This window comes from Brassica oleracea, chromosome C9 (genome assembly GCF_000695525.1).
Source record: "Brassica oleracea var. oleracea cultivar TO1000 chromosome C9, BOL, whole genome shotgun sequence".
Taxonomy (NCBI): Eukaryota; Viridiplantae; Streptophyta; class Magnoliopsida; order Brassicales; family Brassicaceae; genus Brassica; species Brassica oleracea.
This window is the reverse complement of record NC_027756.1, coordinates 50,289,250-50,306,808: the sequence shown is the minus strand read 5'-3', so window position 1 is coordinate 50,306,808 and position 17,559 is coordinate 50,289,250. Positions and strand designations below refer to the sequence as shown.

At 42.2% G+C, this 17,559-nt stretch overlaps 5 protein-coding genes across 5 annotated transcripts; all 5 read right to left on the bottom strand.

The window, feature by feature from the left end:
• Window positions 1-149: 149 nt before the first annotated feature.
• On the bottom strand, window positions 150-1,366 carry LOC106315934 (U-box domain-containing protein 25-like). The gene has a single exon (XM_013753780.1). It carries the CDS (start codon window positions 1,268-1,270, stop codon window positions 356-358), a length of 915 nt encoding a protein of 304 aa, XP_013609234.1. The 5' UTR covers window positions 1,271-1,366; the 3' UTR covers window positions 150-355.
• A 398-nt stretch (window positions 1,367-1,764) lies between these two features.
• LOC106318416 (ER membrane protein complex subunit 1-like) lies at window positions 1,765-6,616 on the bottom strand. Its single transcript, XM_013756383.1, has 12 exons — window positions 6,408-6,616; window positions 6,055-6,182; window positions 5,906-5,968; window positions 5,706-5,827; window positions 5,493-5,608; window positions 4,590-5,394; window positions 3,255-3,977; window positions 2,960-3,181; window positions 2,786-2,881; window positions 2,521-2,715; window positions 2,324-2,437; window positions 1,765-2,232 (listed from the first exon to the last, which is right to left on the bottom strand). The coding sequence occupies exons 1-12, from the start codon at window positions 6,506-6,508 to the stop codon at window positions 1,972-1,974; spliced, it is 2,946 nt and encodes a 981-aa protein (XP_013611837.1). The 5' UTR covers window positions 6,509-6,616; the 3' UTR covers window positions 1,765-1,971.
• A 206-nt stretch (window positions 6,617-6,822) lies between these two features.
• On the bottom strand, window positions 6,823-11,342 carry LOC106315275. The gene is made up of 2 exons (XM_013753017.1): window positions 10,964-11,342; window positions 6,823-10,577 (listed from the first exon to the last, which is right to left on the bottom strand). The coding sequence occupies exons 1-2, from the start codon at window positions 11,340-11,342 to the stop codon at window positions 6,823-6,825; spliced, it is 4,134 nt and encodes a 1,377-aa protein (XP_013608471.1).
• Window positions 11,343-11,764: 422 nt separating this feature from the next.
• LOC106315272 (uncharacterized protein At4g02000-like) lies at window positions 11,765-12,634 on the bottom strand. Its single transcript, XM_013753016.1, has one exon. It carries the CDS (start codon window positions 12,632-12,634, stop codon window positions 11,765-11,767), a length of 870 nt encoding a protein of 289 aa, XP_013608470.1.
• Window positions 12,635-13,637: 1,003 nt separating this feature from the next.
• Window positions 13,638-16,824, bottom strand: LOC106317009 (protein NRT1/ PTR FAMILY 1.3-like). Its single transcript, XM_013754872.1, has 5 exons — window positions 16,740-16,824; window positions 16,421-16,638; window positions 15,198-15,736; window positions 14,308-14,758; window positions 13,638-14,012 (listed from the first exon to the last, which is right to left on the bottom strand). The coding sequence occupies exons 1-5, from the start codon at window positions 16,822-16,824 to the stop codon at window positions 13,638-13,640; spliced, it is 1,668 nt and encodes a 555-aa protein (XP_013610326.1).
• Between the last annotated feature and the right edge of the window lie 735 nt (window positions 16,825-17,559).

Below are 17,559 nucleotides of genomic sequence, written 5' to 3'. Positions count from 1 at the left end.
TTCCGACGATTTTTTCCCTCAGAATCCTTGTTGTTTTCTTGTAGTGTATGTATTAGCAACCATAGCAAAAAAAAAGTTCGTTCGGTCGTTCGAAATTTACAACTCGGTTGGTTGCTAATATAATGGAACAAATAAATATGAAACTTATATTCAGCAGTAATTCTAGTAATTTAATTTCGTCGTTGAAAACTTATTTAGGAAAAACAATTCATATTATGCATTATGCACATAGAAAGGGGGAGACAGAGGCCGAGGCCCACACTTCTTTAACAAAAGAACAACAAGCCCGTGACACTAAGTTAGCTTTCAGAATTATTTTATCTGACATAACCTCAGCCGTTAGATCTTATTTTTCTCATGACCCATTCTGACTCAAATCTAACCGTCCATATTCCTCAAGGGTCTTCAACAGGTGGGCCCCTTTTCTTCTCCCTCTCGCCGTACACTCTCCTTCAAGCGCCAGAGCCACCGCCCTCGCCACTTCCTCCGCCGGCGCCACCGTAATCCCTTCGCCGTCAAATCCTCCCTTTCCGTAAACCACCGCAAGTATGCTTATGGCGTTTTCTCTCCCCCTCCCGGCCAGTCTCGCCATCACCGCCACCATCGCCGGCACCGTCATCGCGTGACTACGAACCTCCTCCGCGCCTTCCGCCGTCGTGCACATGAGCTCAAGCGCAGCTAATGCGCGTTCCACCGCAGAGATCTCTAACCCCGCCGCAGTCTCCACCACCGCTCGAGCGGCTCCCGCCTCGACCGCCACGTGGCGGTTACCTTCGGCGAGGCAGAGCGCGAGGAGGATCTTGGTGACGTATTTGGCGGTTACGATGTTGTTACTGCGGAGGCAAGAGACGAGGCCTCGCATGAGACCCGGAGGACAAGTCGGATCCGACGGCAGGTCAGGTACGACGACTCGCTCGAGCAGCTGAAGAGCGAGGAGCTTGTCGGACTCGGAGACTGATGCGAGGTGAAGCTCAGCGATCTGGAAGGTTTCTTGGAGAGTGGTGGCGACCGGAAGAGGCGGCGGAGGAGGAGGAGTGGGAGGAAGAGTGACGGTGGATGGAGTTTGGTCAGCGTGATGCGGGAAACGCCATTGAGTGAAGCTTTGAGAAGTGGAGGTTGATGAGGATGAAGAGGAGGAAGGGGTGGTGGTTGGCTTACGGTGAGGAGAGGTTGGACTGAGGACGTACTGTGTGCAGCGGCGGAAGAAGCCACAGGAGAAGAGAGGACGCGGTGGCGCGTGTGGTTTCGCTTTCTGGTTTGCTTTCATCATCGCTGGAATAATGATTGGAGCACTTATTAAATGAAGTGAAGCGAAGTGTCTCTTCTTTAAATAGTAAGAAAAATAATTGTTTCGCACCAAATTTGTCAGGCGTACACATGGACTCTCCCTAAGATTATCACTCGTATTAAACCATATAATAATTATTACAGCACTTCTTTAAATAGTTTTTTTTTTTAATATTTATCACAAAAATAATATTTAATATAAAAAATATTAAAATAACTTTTTTTTATTTTAAAAATTTTAGTTTTTATTTTTTACATTTTTAAGTCTGAAATCTTATCCTCAAAACATTACCCTTTATTCTAAATCCTAAATTTATATTAGTTAATCATAAGGTATAAATGTATTTTTATTCTTTAATAAACAATATTTCGGACAAAAACTTAATTTTCTAATTTATTATTATTATTACTACTATGCAAGGAATCTTGGAACATATAGTCCAAGAAAACATAAGATGATGAATTCAAGATTGTGAATTTAAAATGAGTGAATCTATAAACTTCAAAATTTCAAAAGGTTCAACGCAAGACTAATGTGACAGAAGTCACAAGCAAAGAGTATGTTAAGTACTCAATTTCCAAAGCCTAACATTAAGAATTTAGTTAAGCCAATATTCTTTTTTCATGAACATTCTACAACTGTGAAAAACCAAAGAGAGGGTTTAAAACCTCTGAAGGATCCAATCACCTCCATTTTTCACTTAGTTCCTTCTTCTCCGACAGGGCCCAAGTGATGTAGATGGCTGCAACGAGAGCCACAATCGTGATCAAAAGAAGTGCGTAGCTGAAATCGTCTGTCAGGGAGTCGTAGGTCTTTGAAGGAGCAAGCCTTGTGTAGAAGAGATCCACTCCATAGGCAAAGACGTGTGTTGTTGACTCTAGCTTGGCTGGAGCTGTTACTATGCCTCTTAGACCTTCTACTTTGAGGGAGTGTGTGATGTACGACTGTGAAACATGACAAAGGCGCATAAGACTTGATACAATGGGGAAAAAAACTAGGACAGGGCGCAGAAACCAAACAAGAGATTGAGTGAACCTGAGGAATTATAGGTAATGAATCAGTTAGAGGGATGATTCCTTCTTCTTTCTCAGCTTGTGAGGGGTTAAGTGTCCGTCTTGGATCCACAAATCGTTTATCAAGTGCCAATATCTAAATCATTCATTGGAATATTTATCAGTTTTCCAATTCCAATCCGTAAATTATTATATATATGTGATATGTAATCTACAAACCTGATCACCGATGGTACCAATGAGAAGCTGCTTTGAAGTGATACCCTTTGCTGTTGATGTCACCGCGATGGTTTTCACTGACTGAGGGAAGAAGTATGACTGCGACTTTGTGAACATCTCTGGTCTTGAGTATGAAGAGATTGGTGCTGTTAGATTGTGCTTTCCTAGAACAAGTTTCCAGACATTTTTGTTCTCCTGCAAATAAAGATAATGTTTCAGAGCATTCAAATCAACTGATTAAATGTTTTAGATATGAAGGTCATACCGCCCGGGACTGATCATAGATCTCAACCACCGTAACCTCGTACTTGTGAGCTCGAAGATTGAAGTAGTGGTAAACAACCCAATTCTCACTAAACACCTGCAAACAATTTTTTTAAAAAGGTTAAGAAAGTTGCATTTAAATCTATTCACAAAAAGATATGAGATGAGAACTTACAGCATGAACAGGCCCTTGGCAGCCTTGATGTGACAAATGGTGAAGTATACGCCCAGTGACGGTGTCAATGAGGTATACTACAAGTGCTGACTCCTCTGGTGTAACTGAACCAATCTCACCAGCGCCTTTTGGTGACACAGTGGCCACAAACAGCAAGTTTCTCGATACATATTTATACAACACGTCTTGGTCTGTGCTGACTTTGGCTTGCGTATGAACAACCTGGAAAAATACAATCAACTCACACATTTAATAAACTGAAGCATATGATGACTAGAAAACCAATATTTAATACCTCGTTTGGTTTTCGTGTTAGTGTTGAAATGATTTTCTCTGATTCCGAAGGAAACACAACAGTCCAAAGCTCCCTGGTAGTAAAGTAGTACTCATCTGCTGTCTCACCAGCGCAACTGCTCTTCATACCGTGTCCTCTGATAATACCATCATCACCCTCCACATTGTACCAATACACATTCTGAAACTCGCGTTGAAAGATGCCGAGAGCCTCTGGAGTTTTCGGGTACAAGTGGACGTGACCATCAGTATCAGCTATCAGATGCAAACGTTGCTCCATTGAATCGGTAAACAACGGAAGAGGCATAACTTGGACAACGGAGTGGCCAATATCTGATGAGCTAATCTCCTTCCCTGTGTACACATCTACAAATGAAAGCACACCGGGGGAACTTGAATCTGATCCGCATCTGCCGACTACGAGAACTGAGGGATTCTCGTCCATGGCGTGGTGATGAGGGACCTGCCATTGGTACAAGCTAATACCGCTGGGGCGTGCACAGGCTGGAGAGTTTAGCAGCGTAGACCAGACAATCCTCCCGTCTCCAGTGTGCAGAGCGAAAAGCTTTCCAGCTCGAGTAAGTGCTATGAATAATTTACGAAAGCCGTTATGGTCACGGGTGAGTTTGCTCCTTCCAGAGCTCTTCATCCTCATTTCTTGAATTGCTACCACATCCTCTGGGCTTGCTAGCAACAAGGACCCCTTGAGCTTCAGGATGTGCCCCTACAGAAACAAGATCAATTGATTAGGGTGAGAAAACAAGAAGAATGTGCTTTATCTTATAGTGCTTATAGTGCTGGGCATTTGGGTTTTTGGTTCGGTTCAGGTTATTCGGTTTTCTGGTGTTTAGGACCCGTTTAGGAACTTGACATTTTTTAGGATCGGATCCGTGTTCAGATAATGTCGGGTTCGGGTTTCTATTTTTTTATAAAACCCGAAGTGGAACCTAATTAGAAATAGTTCGGATTTAAAGCCCAAAACCCCCAAAAATCTGAGTTAAACCCAAAAAAATATTCGGGTGATTATTTTTTTGATATTTTTCATTTATAATTGTATTATATATATATATATATATATATATATATATATATATATATAAATTTTAAAAAACTAGCTTTGAGTTATATTTTGAATATTCAGGTACCCGTCTCAGTTCAGTTTCCGTTTTTCGGGTTTAAAAAAATAGGAACCGTTCAGGTTTTTCTAAATTTCGGTTCGGTTTCGGGGTTTTCAGTTCACTTCCGGTTCAGTTTTCAGATAATATGCCCATGACTATTATCTTATGTGACACAAAAGTAAAGAAAATCCAAAACATATGTTTAGAAAAATTCATACCTTAAGCCAATCTACGAGAGTGTGTTCCACTTTCGCCACTGACACACCATCCTTCTCCACAGGTAGTTCCGCCGTCGTAACATCAGTAACCGAAGCCAAGCCTTCTTCCCTGCTCCAAACAATCGCCCCTTGTTGCAGCAACAAGAGCGAGTGATCTTCCATCACGATAAGCGCCCTAAACCCATTACTCCTGTCCGTCTTGATATAGTTGTTTATGAAAACTCTATCCACACGCCCTCTGTGTTGGTCCATTTGAATGCTCTCTCTAAGCAGCACAGTATCCAAGTCGTCCACGAGTTTCACCGTGAGGTGAATCTTGCTCCCTTCGTGATGAACCGAGGCAAATGCCACCTGGTCGTCTGCGACTGGAAGCGAATCGCTCATGGCTGTTTCGTCGGATAACGAGTCTACCGCCTCCAGCTTTCCTTGGTCACCGACACGCACGAAGATAGTGCGTTTGTTTACTTTTACAGCGAGCATGTTGCTAAGAAGAGGCGATAAAATCTCAGCCTCTCCGGAGTCCTCAACGAGACTTGAGATAAGAGTCTTCTGGAAGCTGATTTCTCCATCTACGAAGCTGATGGTGACCAAGATTGACCTTGTTGAATCAAGAACAACGACTTTATCGTTTGAAACTGATGAAATCTCGCCAGAGAATCCACCAGGGAACGCCTTACTTTTTTCTGCCACAACCTCTCCACTTTTGGAGTCAATCTGATAAAAAACAGCTTCGGATGAATGAAGGAAGCCCAGCACGTAAACTATACTGCTCTCAAGAGGTTGAAGAACCCGCTTAACTTCAAACCTGTAGGAGTCACCATGAAGCAAATCGAAAGTAAGCATGTCTGCGTTTGAAGCAACCTCGTTTAAATAAAAAAAAAAAGCGAAGGCTGTCATCATTACCCTTCCGCTGTGAAATCCTTTTTCCAGAGAACCTCACCATCTATAGGAGAAACAGCATGAAGGTACCCACCACCGAAAACAAGAATAGGGTAGTCCTTGTCAAACTTCAAATTGACCTGCAAGGCAGCTCTAATTCATAAACAAGAAACCAAAGTAATATGATGACACAACTAAGATTTCGGATAACAGAACTCCTAGGCTTATATAACTAACCGGCACGGATAAGAGTGACTTTGAATGCTGTGCGCTATGCAGAGACGTTTCCCACACCAATTGGCCATCAGGAAGGTTCCATGCTCTTAGCATACTTCCTTCTGATGAAAGGGTAATAACATCTGAAAAAAAATAATTTTGAGGAGTTAACACTGAACTGTGGTACATTAATGTGGGTACATCAAGACATGATTCTTTACATTTTCCCAAGGCAATGTCAACCCCATCGATAGCATCCTTTGTCCCAAGGACATGCCGCCAAACTGCAGCCAACCCAAAACAAACAAAAAAAGTAAGAAAAGGAGACTCCAAGATTGAACATGGATAGTATCAAAATCATTAATCTTACATATCTCCCCATGTCTGAGATCAAGTGAGGCAACAACATTCTCCTCGGTTGAGACGATGACACGCTTTCTCCCAGTCTTCTGAGTGTGGAACACTGCGTGCTTCACTTTCCCAATGTAACGTTGGTGCCTACGCAACACAAGCAAGAGTGAGATTCTCAACGAAAGTTTACTTCTTTCAATCATACCTTTACAATTCAACATCCATATATATAGGCTAAAGTAAGTAGCTTTACCCGATCGCATCTCAAATTAACTGGCAAACCGAATCGTATTACGACTTAATTAATTAACTAACTAATAAGATCTAAACTACTCTATACGGTGCAGATTGGTTTAATCTAAGAAGAGTTACCAGTCCATGAGGCCGACTTGATCTTCATAAAGGGAGAAAGATACAATCGCAGATGATAAGAATACGATAAGGAGAAGATACAACCTAAGCGCCATAGCCATGGCGTTTGCTGGTTAGTTTTCTTAACAGATCTGGTGAGAGGGAAGAGAGCTTTTGGTCTGGAAAGAAACAAATCGTGGGAGGAGCAAGCCAAAGTCTTCTCTTTTGTTTTTTTTTTCTGTCGAATCTAATATAAGCGAATTAACTTTTATTTTTTAATTAAATGTACAAAATATCTTAGCTAAGTTAATCAGAAAATAAACATAGTAATTATTTCGTACTATAATTTATTGTGATGCTTACAAAATTAATTTATGTAATTATCTGGGTCATTTTACTTTTTTTTTTTTGAAACACAACTTATATTAGATCCTCACTAACCAACGTTGGGCAGAGCCATAAAGGCGAGTTCAGTAGATAATACATTTTTTGCCAATCCATCTGCTATACTGTTTCTCTCACGTGAGATCCAGTTAAAAGAGATAGATTCAAAAGAAGATGCAATAGAGTTAATATCAGCTAAGATGTCATATAAACCAACAAGAGGAGAATTTGCATTGATAGCTTTAATCAGGGTGGTCGAATCCGATTCACATCTGATCTTCGATAGTCCAATGTCCATGCATTTCAGCAAAGCTTCCCGGAGCGCCAGACCTTCAGCTGCAAGCGGTGTAGTAACATGGTGCGCAATAGAGGAGAAAGAGGAATCCCTGCCTTGTCGCTTTGTCATCCATCCCAGCCCTGCAAGATTTAGAGATTCATTCCAGGCAGCATCTGTTCTGAGCAAAACATAATCTGCTTGGATCATTGTCGGGGGAGCTATGGGTCGGGTAGGTTGGGTCAGTTTGTCCTGACTGGTAATCCACTCTCGGGCACTAGCAACTGCCTTGGAGACTACTTCTTCGATTGTTATAATCTTATCTTCAAACACCAGTTTGTTTCGAGCTAACCAAAGTTGCCAGACGATCCATGGAGCCAGAGCCCCCATCGATACTCCCGTGGGTGGCAAGGTTTTCTTTAAACAGAGGTCGGGCCAGAAGCTTCGCAATTCTATAGATCCATTGTACTCAACGCCTGGGTAGACAGGGGCAGATGTCCAGACCTGTCTAGCATATGAGCAGTGTAAGAGCAGATGATCAATAGATTCAGGTAGCTTGCATCTTTTGCATAAGCCATCGACGTTGATTCCCCGGGATCGCAGTGCTTCGCCTGTCGGAATTGCTCCGTGTAGAGTTTTCCAAATGAATAGCTTGATCTTCGGAGTGGTTTGGAGTTTCCATACATTTTTTCTCCAGTCGAAAGTCGATCTCTCAGCAGTCGCTCTAGCCTCTCCAGCTTCTGTGCTCCGTGATGAAAGGACTGCAGCATAGCCCGTTTTTGTTGAATAATCGCCAGTGTCAGTTCTCAGCCAGGAGAGCTTGTCCGGAGCTCCGGTCAAACTTGGCTTAATGGCAAGGATTCTCTGTTCCTTAAAAGGAAGAATCCGTTGGATCTTGGCGATATCCCATTCGTTTCTATCAGGGAGCAGAAGATCAGATACGGTGAAGTTGATGAGCTCTTCCGGTACTGGTCCCATTGGTCTCAGTTGTGTAGAGCAGCTGAGCCATGGCTTCTCCCATATGTTGATGCTAGTTCCATTCCCGACTTCCCATCCTGCTGAATTAACAATGATATCTCGTCCAATTAAAACTCCACGCCATCCATGTGAGATGGCTGATTTTTCCGAGCAGTTCAAAAAACTCTCAGTGTTACAGTATTTTCCGAAAAGAACCCTCCCTAGTAGACTTTCAGGATGGTTAATGAGTCTCCAGCTAATTTTTGTTAGGAAGGCCTCGTTGAAACTTTGAATGTCCCTGAAATCCAGGCCTCCACATTCCTTCGGCTGTATCAGTTTTGACCAAGCAATCCAGGCCATCTTCTGGTTTCCTGCATGTCCATCCCACCAGAATCGGATAAGGGTAGACTGGATCCTTTGGCAAAGAGATATAGGGAGTGGAAAACAAGACATGGCGTGGGACGAGACGGCTGATAGCACGCTCTTAAGCATGGTCATCTTTCCTGCCGTGGATAAGAACCTGTTAGTCCAGCCACACGCTTTCTGCTTCATCTTATCCATGATAGAGGAGAAAAGATCTCGCTTCTTTCGGCCAAATAAATCAGGAAGTCCGAGGTACTTGTCGTTGCCTCCCTCTTTCTGGATCGAGAGCGCATTCTTCACTGCAGTTTTGAGGCTCGCTGGTGCATGTCTTGAAAAGTTTATCGAGGATTTGTCCGGGTTTATGGATTGTCCCGAAGCCTCCTCGTACCGCTTCAACAGGCTAATCAAAGCCTCGCCGTTCTCCTTGCTGGCTCTAAGGAAAAACAAGGTGTCGTCCGCAAAGAGGAGATGGTTGAGCCGAGGATTCCCTCGTGCTACCCGGATCCCTTTGAGAGAACCTTCCTCTTGTGCTTTGTTACATAGACCCGAGAGAATCTCACTACACAAAATGAAAATGTATGGTGAGAGGGGATCTCCTTGACAGATACCTCTACTCTGTGTGACTCTTCCTCTAGGCGAACCGTTAATGAGAAAAGAGTAAGTAACAGTCGATACACATTGCATGATCCAATTGATCCACTTCGGGTGGAAGCCTAGGCATTGGAACACTAGCCGGATGAAGTCCCATTCGAGCCTATCATAGGCTTTACTCATGTCGGTTTTCACCGCCATGGCCACTCTCTTCTCAGCCTTTGACGTTTTAAGGTAGTGGAGGACCTCGTGAGTGATGAGAACATTGTTCGAAATTGCTCGTCCCTGTACAAAGGCGGACTGATTTTCTGAGATAATCTCGGAAAGGAGTGGTTGGAGGCGCTTGGTTAAGATCTTGGAGATGATCTTATAATAAACGTTGCAGAGAGCAATGAGCCTATACTCCGCCACTGTTTTAGGGCTGAGCACCTTCGGGATGAGCCGGATATGGGTCTCGTTAATCTTTTTCGGCAGTCTGTCCGTCTCGAAGAACTCCTGAATTTCCTGAACTATCTCAGTTCCAATGTTCTCCCAGTTTGTATGAAAGAAACTAGCCGAGAAACCATCAGGCCCGAGGGCTTTATCTGCATGGATGGAGAAGACAGCCGCCTTGATTTCCGATGCGGACGGTAGTCGGATAAGCTCGTCATTTGTTTCCGCCGAGATCATTGGAGACAGAGCGTAGTTGACAGTATCTGCTCTGTTTTCATCTATAGATGAGAATAGCTGCTGAAAGTAATTGACAATAACCTTCCCTATTTGATCCTCCTGGTACACAACCTCTCCTTCTTCGTTCTCGATCACCGAAAGAGCGTTGATTCTCTTACGGTTTTTTGCCACGGCGTGGAAATATCTGGTATTCATGTCTCCTAGGCTGAGCCAGAGCCAGAGCTTCCTGCTGCGTTGCCTCCAGTAGCTCTCTTCAGCGGCATAAGCTTCATCAAGTTCCTTTGTTATCTTTGTTATCAGCTCCGTGTAGTTTGCAGGGTCCGTTAAGGCCTGCTCGAGCTGGAACTTCTTCTCTTCTATAATCGCTATGCTATTCATGGTCTGCTGCTTACTCCATTCAATTAGAGTTGACCTGATGGCCGTGATTCTGTCATTGACAGTCCTGAAATCTCCATCCTTCCATGTCTTGCATACCAACTCCTTTACCTCCGGGTTGTTTTTCAGTCTTCGGTCATACCGGAAAAGACCTTGTTTCTTCTTCTTTTCGGGCTCGAAGAAAGAGATAAGAGGCTTGTGGTCTGATCCTTCATACGCAAGGTATTGGCATCTTGCTGTCGGAAACAGCTCTGCCCAATCGCTGTTAGCCACCGCACGGTCCAGGCGACATCGGACCAGATCATCCTCCCTCTGGCCCCGCCAAGATAGGAAATCTCCTGAGTGTGGTAGATCAAATAGATCTCCTTCCGAAAAGAACGTCCGCAAATCTGTGAAAGACCCCTCCGGTCTAGTAGCTCCACCATCTTTTTCTTCATTATTAAGTAGGTCGTTGAAATCACCTGTTAAGAACCAAGGTGCTTCTCGGGTACCGTTCAGCTCAAGCAAGCTGTTCCACAGATCCCTTCTTCGAGGTTTGTTTGTATCACCATAGATAAAAGAAGCATAGAACTTTTTCCCTTCAAATATGATACATGTATCAATACAATTTGCCGTAGCGGAGATGATTTGAAGGTTAACTTCTTGCTTCCAGAAAAGGGCTAATCCCCCAGCTCCATGCCCCACAGGCGAGATCAAATATCTATTCTCATAGTGTAGCTTGTCGGTCTTTTTTATGACAAAGCTGTCGGGGTTTTTTGTTTTCATGAGAAAGAGGATGTCCGGGCAGATGTTTTTTTTCATCTCCCCTAACCGACGAACTGTCCGGGGATTCTCCAACCCCTGACAGTTCCAGCTCGCCACTTTTAAGGAACGAGAGAAGATGGATTTTGAAAATCCATCCTTTGGCATCTTCTTATCGCCGGAATCATATTACAAATCGGTTGATCCTCCGAGTTTGTCTGACCATCCGCTCTCCCACTTGACCCTCGGGAGGTAGTTGTTCTTGGTTTGCTTTCCGGGTTCAGCTTTCTTCTAGCAAGAGGGGGTTTTGTTTGCTGCAGCTTCCTCTTCCTGGAGCTTGAGCCCTTTAGCAGCTTTGGACTCCCTTGCACCTTACGTTTCCCATGAGGTCTCCCTGGCTTACGCTTTCCTGTCTCCAGGGGTGCATCATGTGTCGTATCTGTTGTGGGTTGGATCATTGGTCCAAGTCTGAGAGTGGCTGGGACTCGTTCTGTAGAGGTTTGCTCCATAGGTAGTGGTTGGTTTGCGTTAGTCCCCAGGGTAGCTTGGATCATAAGCGATGCTGCCTCCTCAATATAACCTTCTTCCTCTGCTTTCCTCATTCTCTCTCTGCGTGCTGCGCTTTCAGTGGGGTCATTACATTATGTATACTGAATCATAGCGTCCCTAACTTCATTTACTGCTTCATTGAAGAGTTCTTCTGGGACAGCTGATTGGATCTCTTGGAGGGGAATCCCCCTGTCTAGCGAAACTATAGGCTCAAGTAGCTCCTCTCTCCTTTGTGTCACTCTGTCTCTAGAGCCCGATGGTTGCAGGCTGCGATCTCTAGAGACATATTTATCAGAGGGGTCCTTTCGTAGATCCCGTGATCGAGAAGAGGCTTCCCGCTGATAAGGGTTTGTCTCACGGTGATGGTTAGATCGACTATACTGGCTTCGCAGCTCATTTGTAGTGTGTTTGGAGTCCTCACTATGGTATCTTCTGTGGACTGTGTCTTGGCTAGCTCGGTATCTGCGTCTTGCATCTAGAGTGTCCCGAGCATCAAAGTCTCGCTCACGTCGGCTGTAATTTTGTCTATCTCTTTGTTTTGGAATCTCCGGTTTATAGGCTGAGAAGTGAAAGACATTTGATCATCTGATGCATGATGGTGCCGGCTCCTTAGCCTCTCTCTTTCACGTTCCTCATTTCGCAGGCTGTCCTCTTGAGCTTTGAGGGCTCTTTCTTCATGCTTTTCTTCCAAGCAATCTTTGATATCATGGTCTAGGCGGAAACACTTAGGGCAGTGTTTCTCTAGTTTCTCATAAATGAAATTTGCAGTGACTTCATCTCCGTTTGCGTATTCAATTACTGAAGCTTTAATCAGAGGCAGCAATCCATTTATTTGCACACACATTCTCACGGAAGTTGATGTAATCTCCATTTTCTCATAGATTCCTATGTCTTCTCCTAGCTTTTCAATTGTTTCTTTTGTCCATAAATGAACAGAAATCCCTTGTACATTTATCCAAAATGGCAGGAGGGATGGGAACGTTTTGGAGACAGTGGGTTCCCATCTTTGCACGATGACCATCCATCGTCCGTAGTGGTAGGGTCGTTTTTCTAGGACCGTTAGCAGGTCCTCTTCGTTATCAAATTGGAACTGGAACATGCCATTCCCCAAGTCAGAGCCCACCGGTAGGGAGTTTGACTTCCATAGGTTGGTAAAGAATGGGATGAGAGATCTGACTCGCTGTGCTGATTTGTTGGTGACTCTACCTATGAGGGTAAGAGAGTGGCGTTGTAGTAGCTCCGCATTATCCGGTTCCTGAATTCTGATTCGTGCCGTTCTTGGAGCTTGTGAGGGGTCTGTAGCTATCGCTTTTCCTTTATCTTCTCTTCTGAGTCTTCCAGACATTGTGAAGGTAGATGGAACTCTTTTAGAGATTTGCTGGTGTGCTTGTTGATTCACTTAGGACAGGACTCCCTGTTTCAAAAACTCTTAATAAGGTTGTTGCACATTCGTTGACCTCTTCTGGTGGAGTTAAAGCTTGAGGTAATAAGTTTCCTTGTGGTTGAGGAGTAAATGCCAGATTCCTAGCAGGTCGACTGAGTAAAACGAGTATAAAAAGCCTTCCTTTGTTAGTCACACTCTTACACTCCGCCAATCTTTCTCTTCAAATGAGGATTTTGATCCAAAGGTGGATTACACATATGAGGGTTCTGGAGCAGTGGAGGGGGTCTTCATCTGGAGGGAAGGGAGAGTCTTAAACTGTTAGGACCGGTTGGGGTTCTCCTCGAGCAAGGTTTTCCGGTAAGGCGGCGGCTCCGGCGGTCCCTCCGACCATGGTCGGGGGAAGAACCCGATGTGTAAAAGCGCAGATCGCGGGATTGTCCAAAGGTTTTTCCGGAAAGGGAAAGAAATTTGAAAAATCACACTCCTAACTTCTGGGTAAAGCAAGGTAGCGGGCAGCGCTTGCTAAGGACTGGTAGGTAGAGCTTTTACTCGAGAAAAGTGCCTGAGAGCAAAACTTTCTTTTTCTTTTCTGCTATAAGAGTTGTTCTTTATTATTGGGTCATTTTACATTTACCATAAGTTTTGCTACACTAAACAAAATACAGAATGTATTTCATTTTCGTGGATCTCTCGTGAAAAAAACAGTGAAGCAGATTTATTGGCAAAACAAGCCTTGGTGGCTGAGGTTGCCTTAATGAACTCACCTAATGTTGGCTTTATCAATTAATGAATGAAAGTTTGTGTTTCAAAAAAAAAAAAATACACAACATTGAGAAGAGATAATGCTGTTATGAGCCAATAGTAATAGTCCATTCGTTTATATCCTCTGTAATTTAATTAAGCTTAGAAAAAATTATCTTAGTAATTATTTCGTGCTGTAATTTATTTTGATATACTTACATAATTAATTTATTGAATTATCTGTATCACTTTTACATTTACCATAAGCTTTGCTACACCAAACAAAATAAACAACATTGAGAAGAGAAAATGCTGTCATGAGCCAATAGTAATAGTCCAAGTGTCCCTCGTTTATATCCTCTATGATCCAGGTCCGGCAAGTGGCGGTATCTACTGCGGTGACGATCCAGGAGGAGACGAGGCTTGCGGCGGCCATGTTGAGGCCGGAGAGTGTGGTGGCGACGCTTGACATGGACTTGGGAAGCTCGGAGTAGAAGAACTCGTTCTGTGCTATCGAAATAAGTGCTTCCGAAATGCCTCCTAGTAGCATGTATGGTAATAGCCACATCGCAGACAACATCGTACCTCCCTCCTCTCTCTAGTGTATATCAACCACACAAAAGAGAAAACACTCCAGTGATGTTATGTTCCAGCTAACTACAATGTCTTTAGACATGGCCGGATCTATAAAGCATAGTACATATAAGTATTGGCTTTGGTTCCCAATTTTTTTTTTTTAAGTTTACATATAGAAAAATAAGTTTTCAAATAATTTTTGTTTAATTACTAAAGAAATTTTAAAATGTGTATTGCTCTAAAATTTTAAATTGGGCTCTGTCTCGTGATTAAATCGATTGGATTGTAATATAGAACCATCTATAATGAAGACTTACAGCTCTTTTTCTTCTAACGTACTCCACTATCGCTAGAGTCGAGATGCATAGCACCGATATTGCAATCCCAGCTCCCATTCTCACCATAACTCCCAGTCGAAAGGGCTTTCTTAGAGCCCAAGACACTGACGGGATTACAACAAGATCGTAAATAACAAGGAAGAGCACGAAGGAAATGATCATGAAAACGCCGTAACATCCCGGAGGAATCTCGAAACCCTTGATGAAAGTGCGACGATCCATGGCCTTGGCCTGAAGAACTATGAAGGAGGCTTGACAAGCTGTAACAAGTGACAAGATGATTCCCGTTGACCAGATTGGTAGAACGTTGACTAGAGATTTAAAGTCTTCTACTTGTTGTACAGTGCACAGCTTCCATGGGTTCTGTGAGTTTCCTGTTAGGGTTAGGTCTTGCCTTGGGTTACTAGTGGCGCAGGCTTTGTTCAAATACCTATAATCAGAAAATAATACAAAAATAGAAGGTTTTCCTTACAGAATCGTATGTGTGGAAAAAGTCATCAATAAGATAAAAGTTCAAAAAAAAACTACCAATGTACCACTTTGTCAAAATATTTTAGAAAAGAACGTCGGATAGATTCAACATTAATAGTATTCATATCTAAAAATGTACATATGTGAAATCATGAAATTATGATGATAGTTACATTTTTTTTTTTTTTAAGTACATATGAGAAACATGTACATATTTGCTAACCTCAGGAAACGGCTAAGTGAATTTCAAAGTGATACATTCAACATGAATTTATATATGTAGTCTACATCATGACAATATTCTCTACTTATGAGTACTAAATAAAGTTACAACCATATTTAACGTACGCAAATTAAGTATCAATAGTTTTCTTCTTGTAAATAGTAAACTAATATACCTCAATTTCTGGCTAGGAATTGAAAATGAAGATCCTGTTTCGTGATGGTACGATATAATATACTCCTCTGACAAATCAACGTGCTGGTTCCTAAAAGCAGCAACAAGAACCTGGAAAAGTCCAGAAACGAGGCCATGCTCACACTTAAACTTGACATAAAACGGAGAAGCCGCAAAGAACAAAGCGACCGATAGAGCCATGGAAGCGAGAGAGACTCCAAAACCGATTTGCCAACCATACTTTGTCTGAACGAAGACGAGCAACGACTCGGAGAGAAAGTAAGCGAGCATGACCGAAAAGTAATACCAGTTAAACAGGGTTTCTAGTGCTGACGTGGAGATGCGTGTTGTGTTGTTGAGTTGGACCTGATCGGCGGCGAAGGCTAAGCAGGAGGACCTAACGCCGCCGGCACCGATGGATGTGAGGGTAAAAAATGAATATAGGAGAAAAAGTTGGAATGGTGTGATTGGTTGGCATACGTCTATTGATTTGTCGCATTTTGGTTGGATCATTGCTGCCAACCATAATGAAAGCATTCCCTACACAATAAGGAAAGTGAATAAAATTCATCAAGGGATCAGTTAGAAGTTGCTTACGTATCCATTATGGAATACATATTTTGCAATCGTCATCATTAGGATAATTATTTATTGTTAGTAATTGAAAAGATAGGACAAAACTCTTGAAATAAAATATGGTGGTAAAATAAGAGATGACAAGATGCAATTTTATTGAATACCTTTTATTGTAGAATAGTTACGTGACAAATTTATTGAATTTTATTAGAAAACGAGGAAAATTAAACAGAAACTACATTGTCAAAAAAAGAAAAACAGAAGCTACATTGTTGACAAAAAAATGGAGTTACATCAAACGTTAATTCATATCATTAGTTAATTTCTTGTCACGGTGAGGGAAAACTGGAGGAAAAAAAAACACTTTCTTGCATGATTACAAAACTGAATATGTGTTGTCCAAAAAAAAAAAACAAAAAAAAACAAAACTGAATATGTAACTCAACTATAAGTCACTGTAATACATGGTTAAATATGACTGCACGGAGTAAAAAAGAAGATAAACAAGCCGTGAATACTCTAATACTCATTGGTCAAATATTTTTTTTTCAAATATACTTTGAGAATAAAGATTAAAGACTAAGAAACAGAAGGAAAGAACGAATTAAATCAACTTATTGTGGTTTTCGTAATTTGTAAAATATGTACCAGAAGGCTAGTGGAGGATCCAAATCCGATAAGAGGAAAACGACCCGTGTATGAATCAGCGATGAAAGCACAGATAAGAGGGAAGAAGTTGGTGGCGGCAGACCAGAGGAAGAGGATGTTGGCCGCTTCCGTCGTTCCCATGCCGTACTCCACCGTCAAGTAAAGTATCATGTTCGGTACTAATCCGTAATATGCAAGTTTCTCCAAAGCCTGACTTGCTATCCAAAAACGTTTAACAAAATTTATATATATATATATATATATATATATATCCTACAAAGAAACATGTATATGTATATAGATACATACGAGACTATACCAAGAATACACGAAATGGTCGAAACAGTGCGTTTTTCCGGGTGCTGGTCCGTAGCTTTTCCGACGAGAAGAGCTTCTTGATCCATGTTGGTTTCTATTGGGTGTTCTATGAGTCTTGATAGTATTAATATATGCCTATCTACACATTTTATTATGACAACTTTGCGAAGGAATCTTTTTGTATAAAATCCGTCTTATATAAATACAAATCCGACGGAAAGAAGCTAATCACGTTTATCATTAAAAGAGAGAGAGCTAATCAGGCTTTTAGGAAGAGAGCGTTTCTGGTCATAGTCCAAACCCTAAATCTTCGGGCCGGATTCTACTAAGAGTCAGTTTATGCTAATGAACCTAAGTAACACAGGCCCACGTCAAGTAAGGCTACTAGCCTACTTCGTAAGCACTGAGGCTGAACGATTTGTCGACTGCAACTTGAGCACGTACCTTATACAGATCAATTGGCTGGAGATCAGGCTCGAATCATTGGTATCGCAGAGAAGGATTCAGGAGACTATGAAAGATCGTCTTCAATCTTCAGCCCCTAAAACACTAATTATATCCACATGTTTGTTGTTGTGCTAATAGCCTATATAATAATACCTTTCACTTGACCTGAAGCAGCGAACGTATATACTTCATAAATCCTTTCAAATAATTTACTGAAAGTATGTTGATTCTTGAATGATAATTCAGCAAATTGTTCTCCAAAGATTTTTTTTTTTAAATCAAACTAAAAAGGTATTTTTGAAAGTTTTTCCTACAAAGACAATGCCTTATCCATCCTCCAGGAATACCCCATGAAAATACTTATCTATAATCAG

Bases quoted from the DNA above. Each gene is read 5' to 3' on its own strand.
- LOC106317009 (XM_013754872.1), bottom strand. From the start codon at position 16,824: ATGGATCAAGAAGCTCTTCTCGTCGGAAAAGCTACGGACCAGCACCCG. The intron at 15,737-16,420 runs GTACATATTTTA...CTTATTGTGTAG, and splicing joins GATCCTCCACTAGCCTTCTG to GGAATGCTTTCATTATGGTT. The intron at 14,013-14,307 runs GTAAGTCTTCAT...GATATACACTAG, and splicing joins ACGTTAGAAGAAAAAGAGCT to AGAGAGGAGGGAGGTACGAT.
- LOC106315275 (XM_013753017.1), bottom strand. From the start codon at position 11,342: ATGAGGAAAGCAGAGGAAGAAGGTTATATTGAGGAGGCAGCATCGCTT. The intron at 10,578-10,963 runs GTCAGACAAACT...TCATATTTGAAG, and splicing joins GTCAAGTGGGAGAGCGGATG to GGAAAAAGTTCTATGCTTCT.
- LOC106315272 (XM_013753016.1), bottom strand. From the start codon at position 12,634: ATGTCTGGAAGACTCAGAAGAGAAGATAAAGGAAAAGCGATAGCTACA.
- LOC106318416 (XM_013756383.1), bottom strand. From the start codon at position 6,508: ATGGCTATGGCGCTTAGGTTGTATCTTCTCCTTATCGTATTCTTATCA. The intron at 5,828-5,905 runs GTAAAGAATCAT...ATTTTTTTTCAG, and splicing joins TGACATTGCCTTGGGAAAAT to ATGTTATTACCCTTTCATCA. The intron at 5,609-5,705 runs GTTAGTTATATA...GCTGCCTTGCAG, and splicing joins AGTCACTCTTATCCGTGCCG to GTCAATTTGAAGTTTGACAA.
- LOC106315934 (XM_013753780.1), bottom strand. From the start codon at position 1,270: ATGATGAAAGCAAACCAGAAAGCGAAACCACACGCGCCACCGCGTCCT.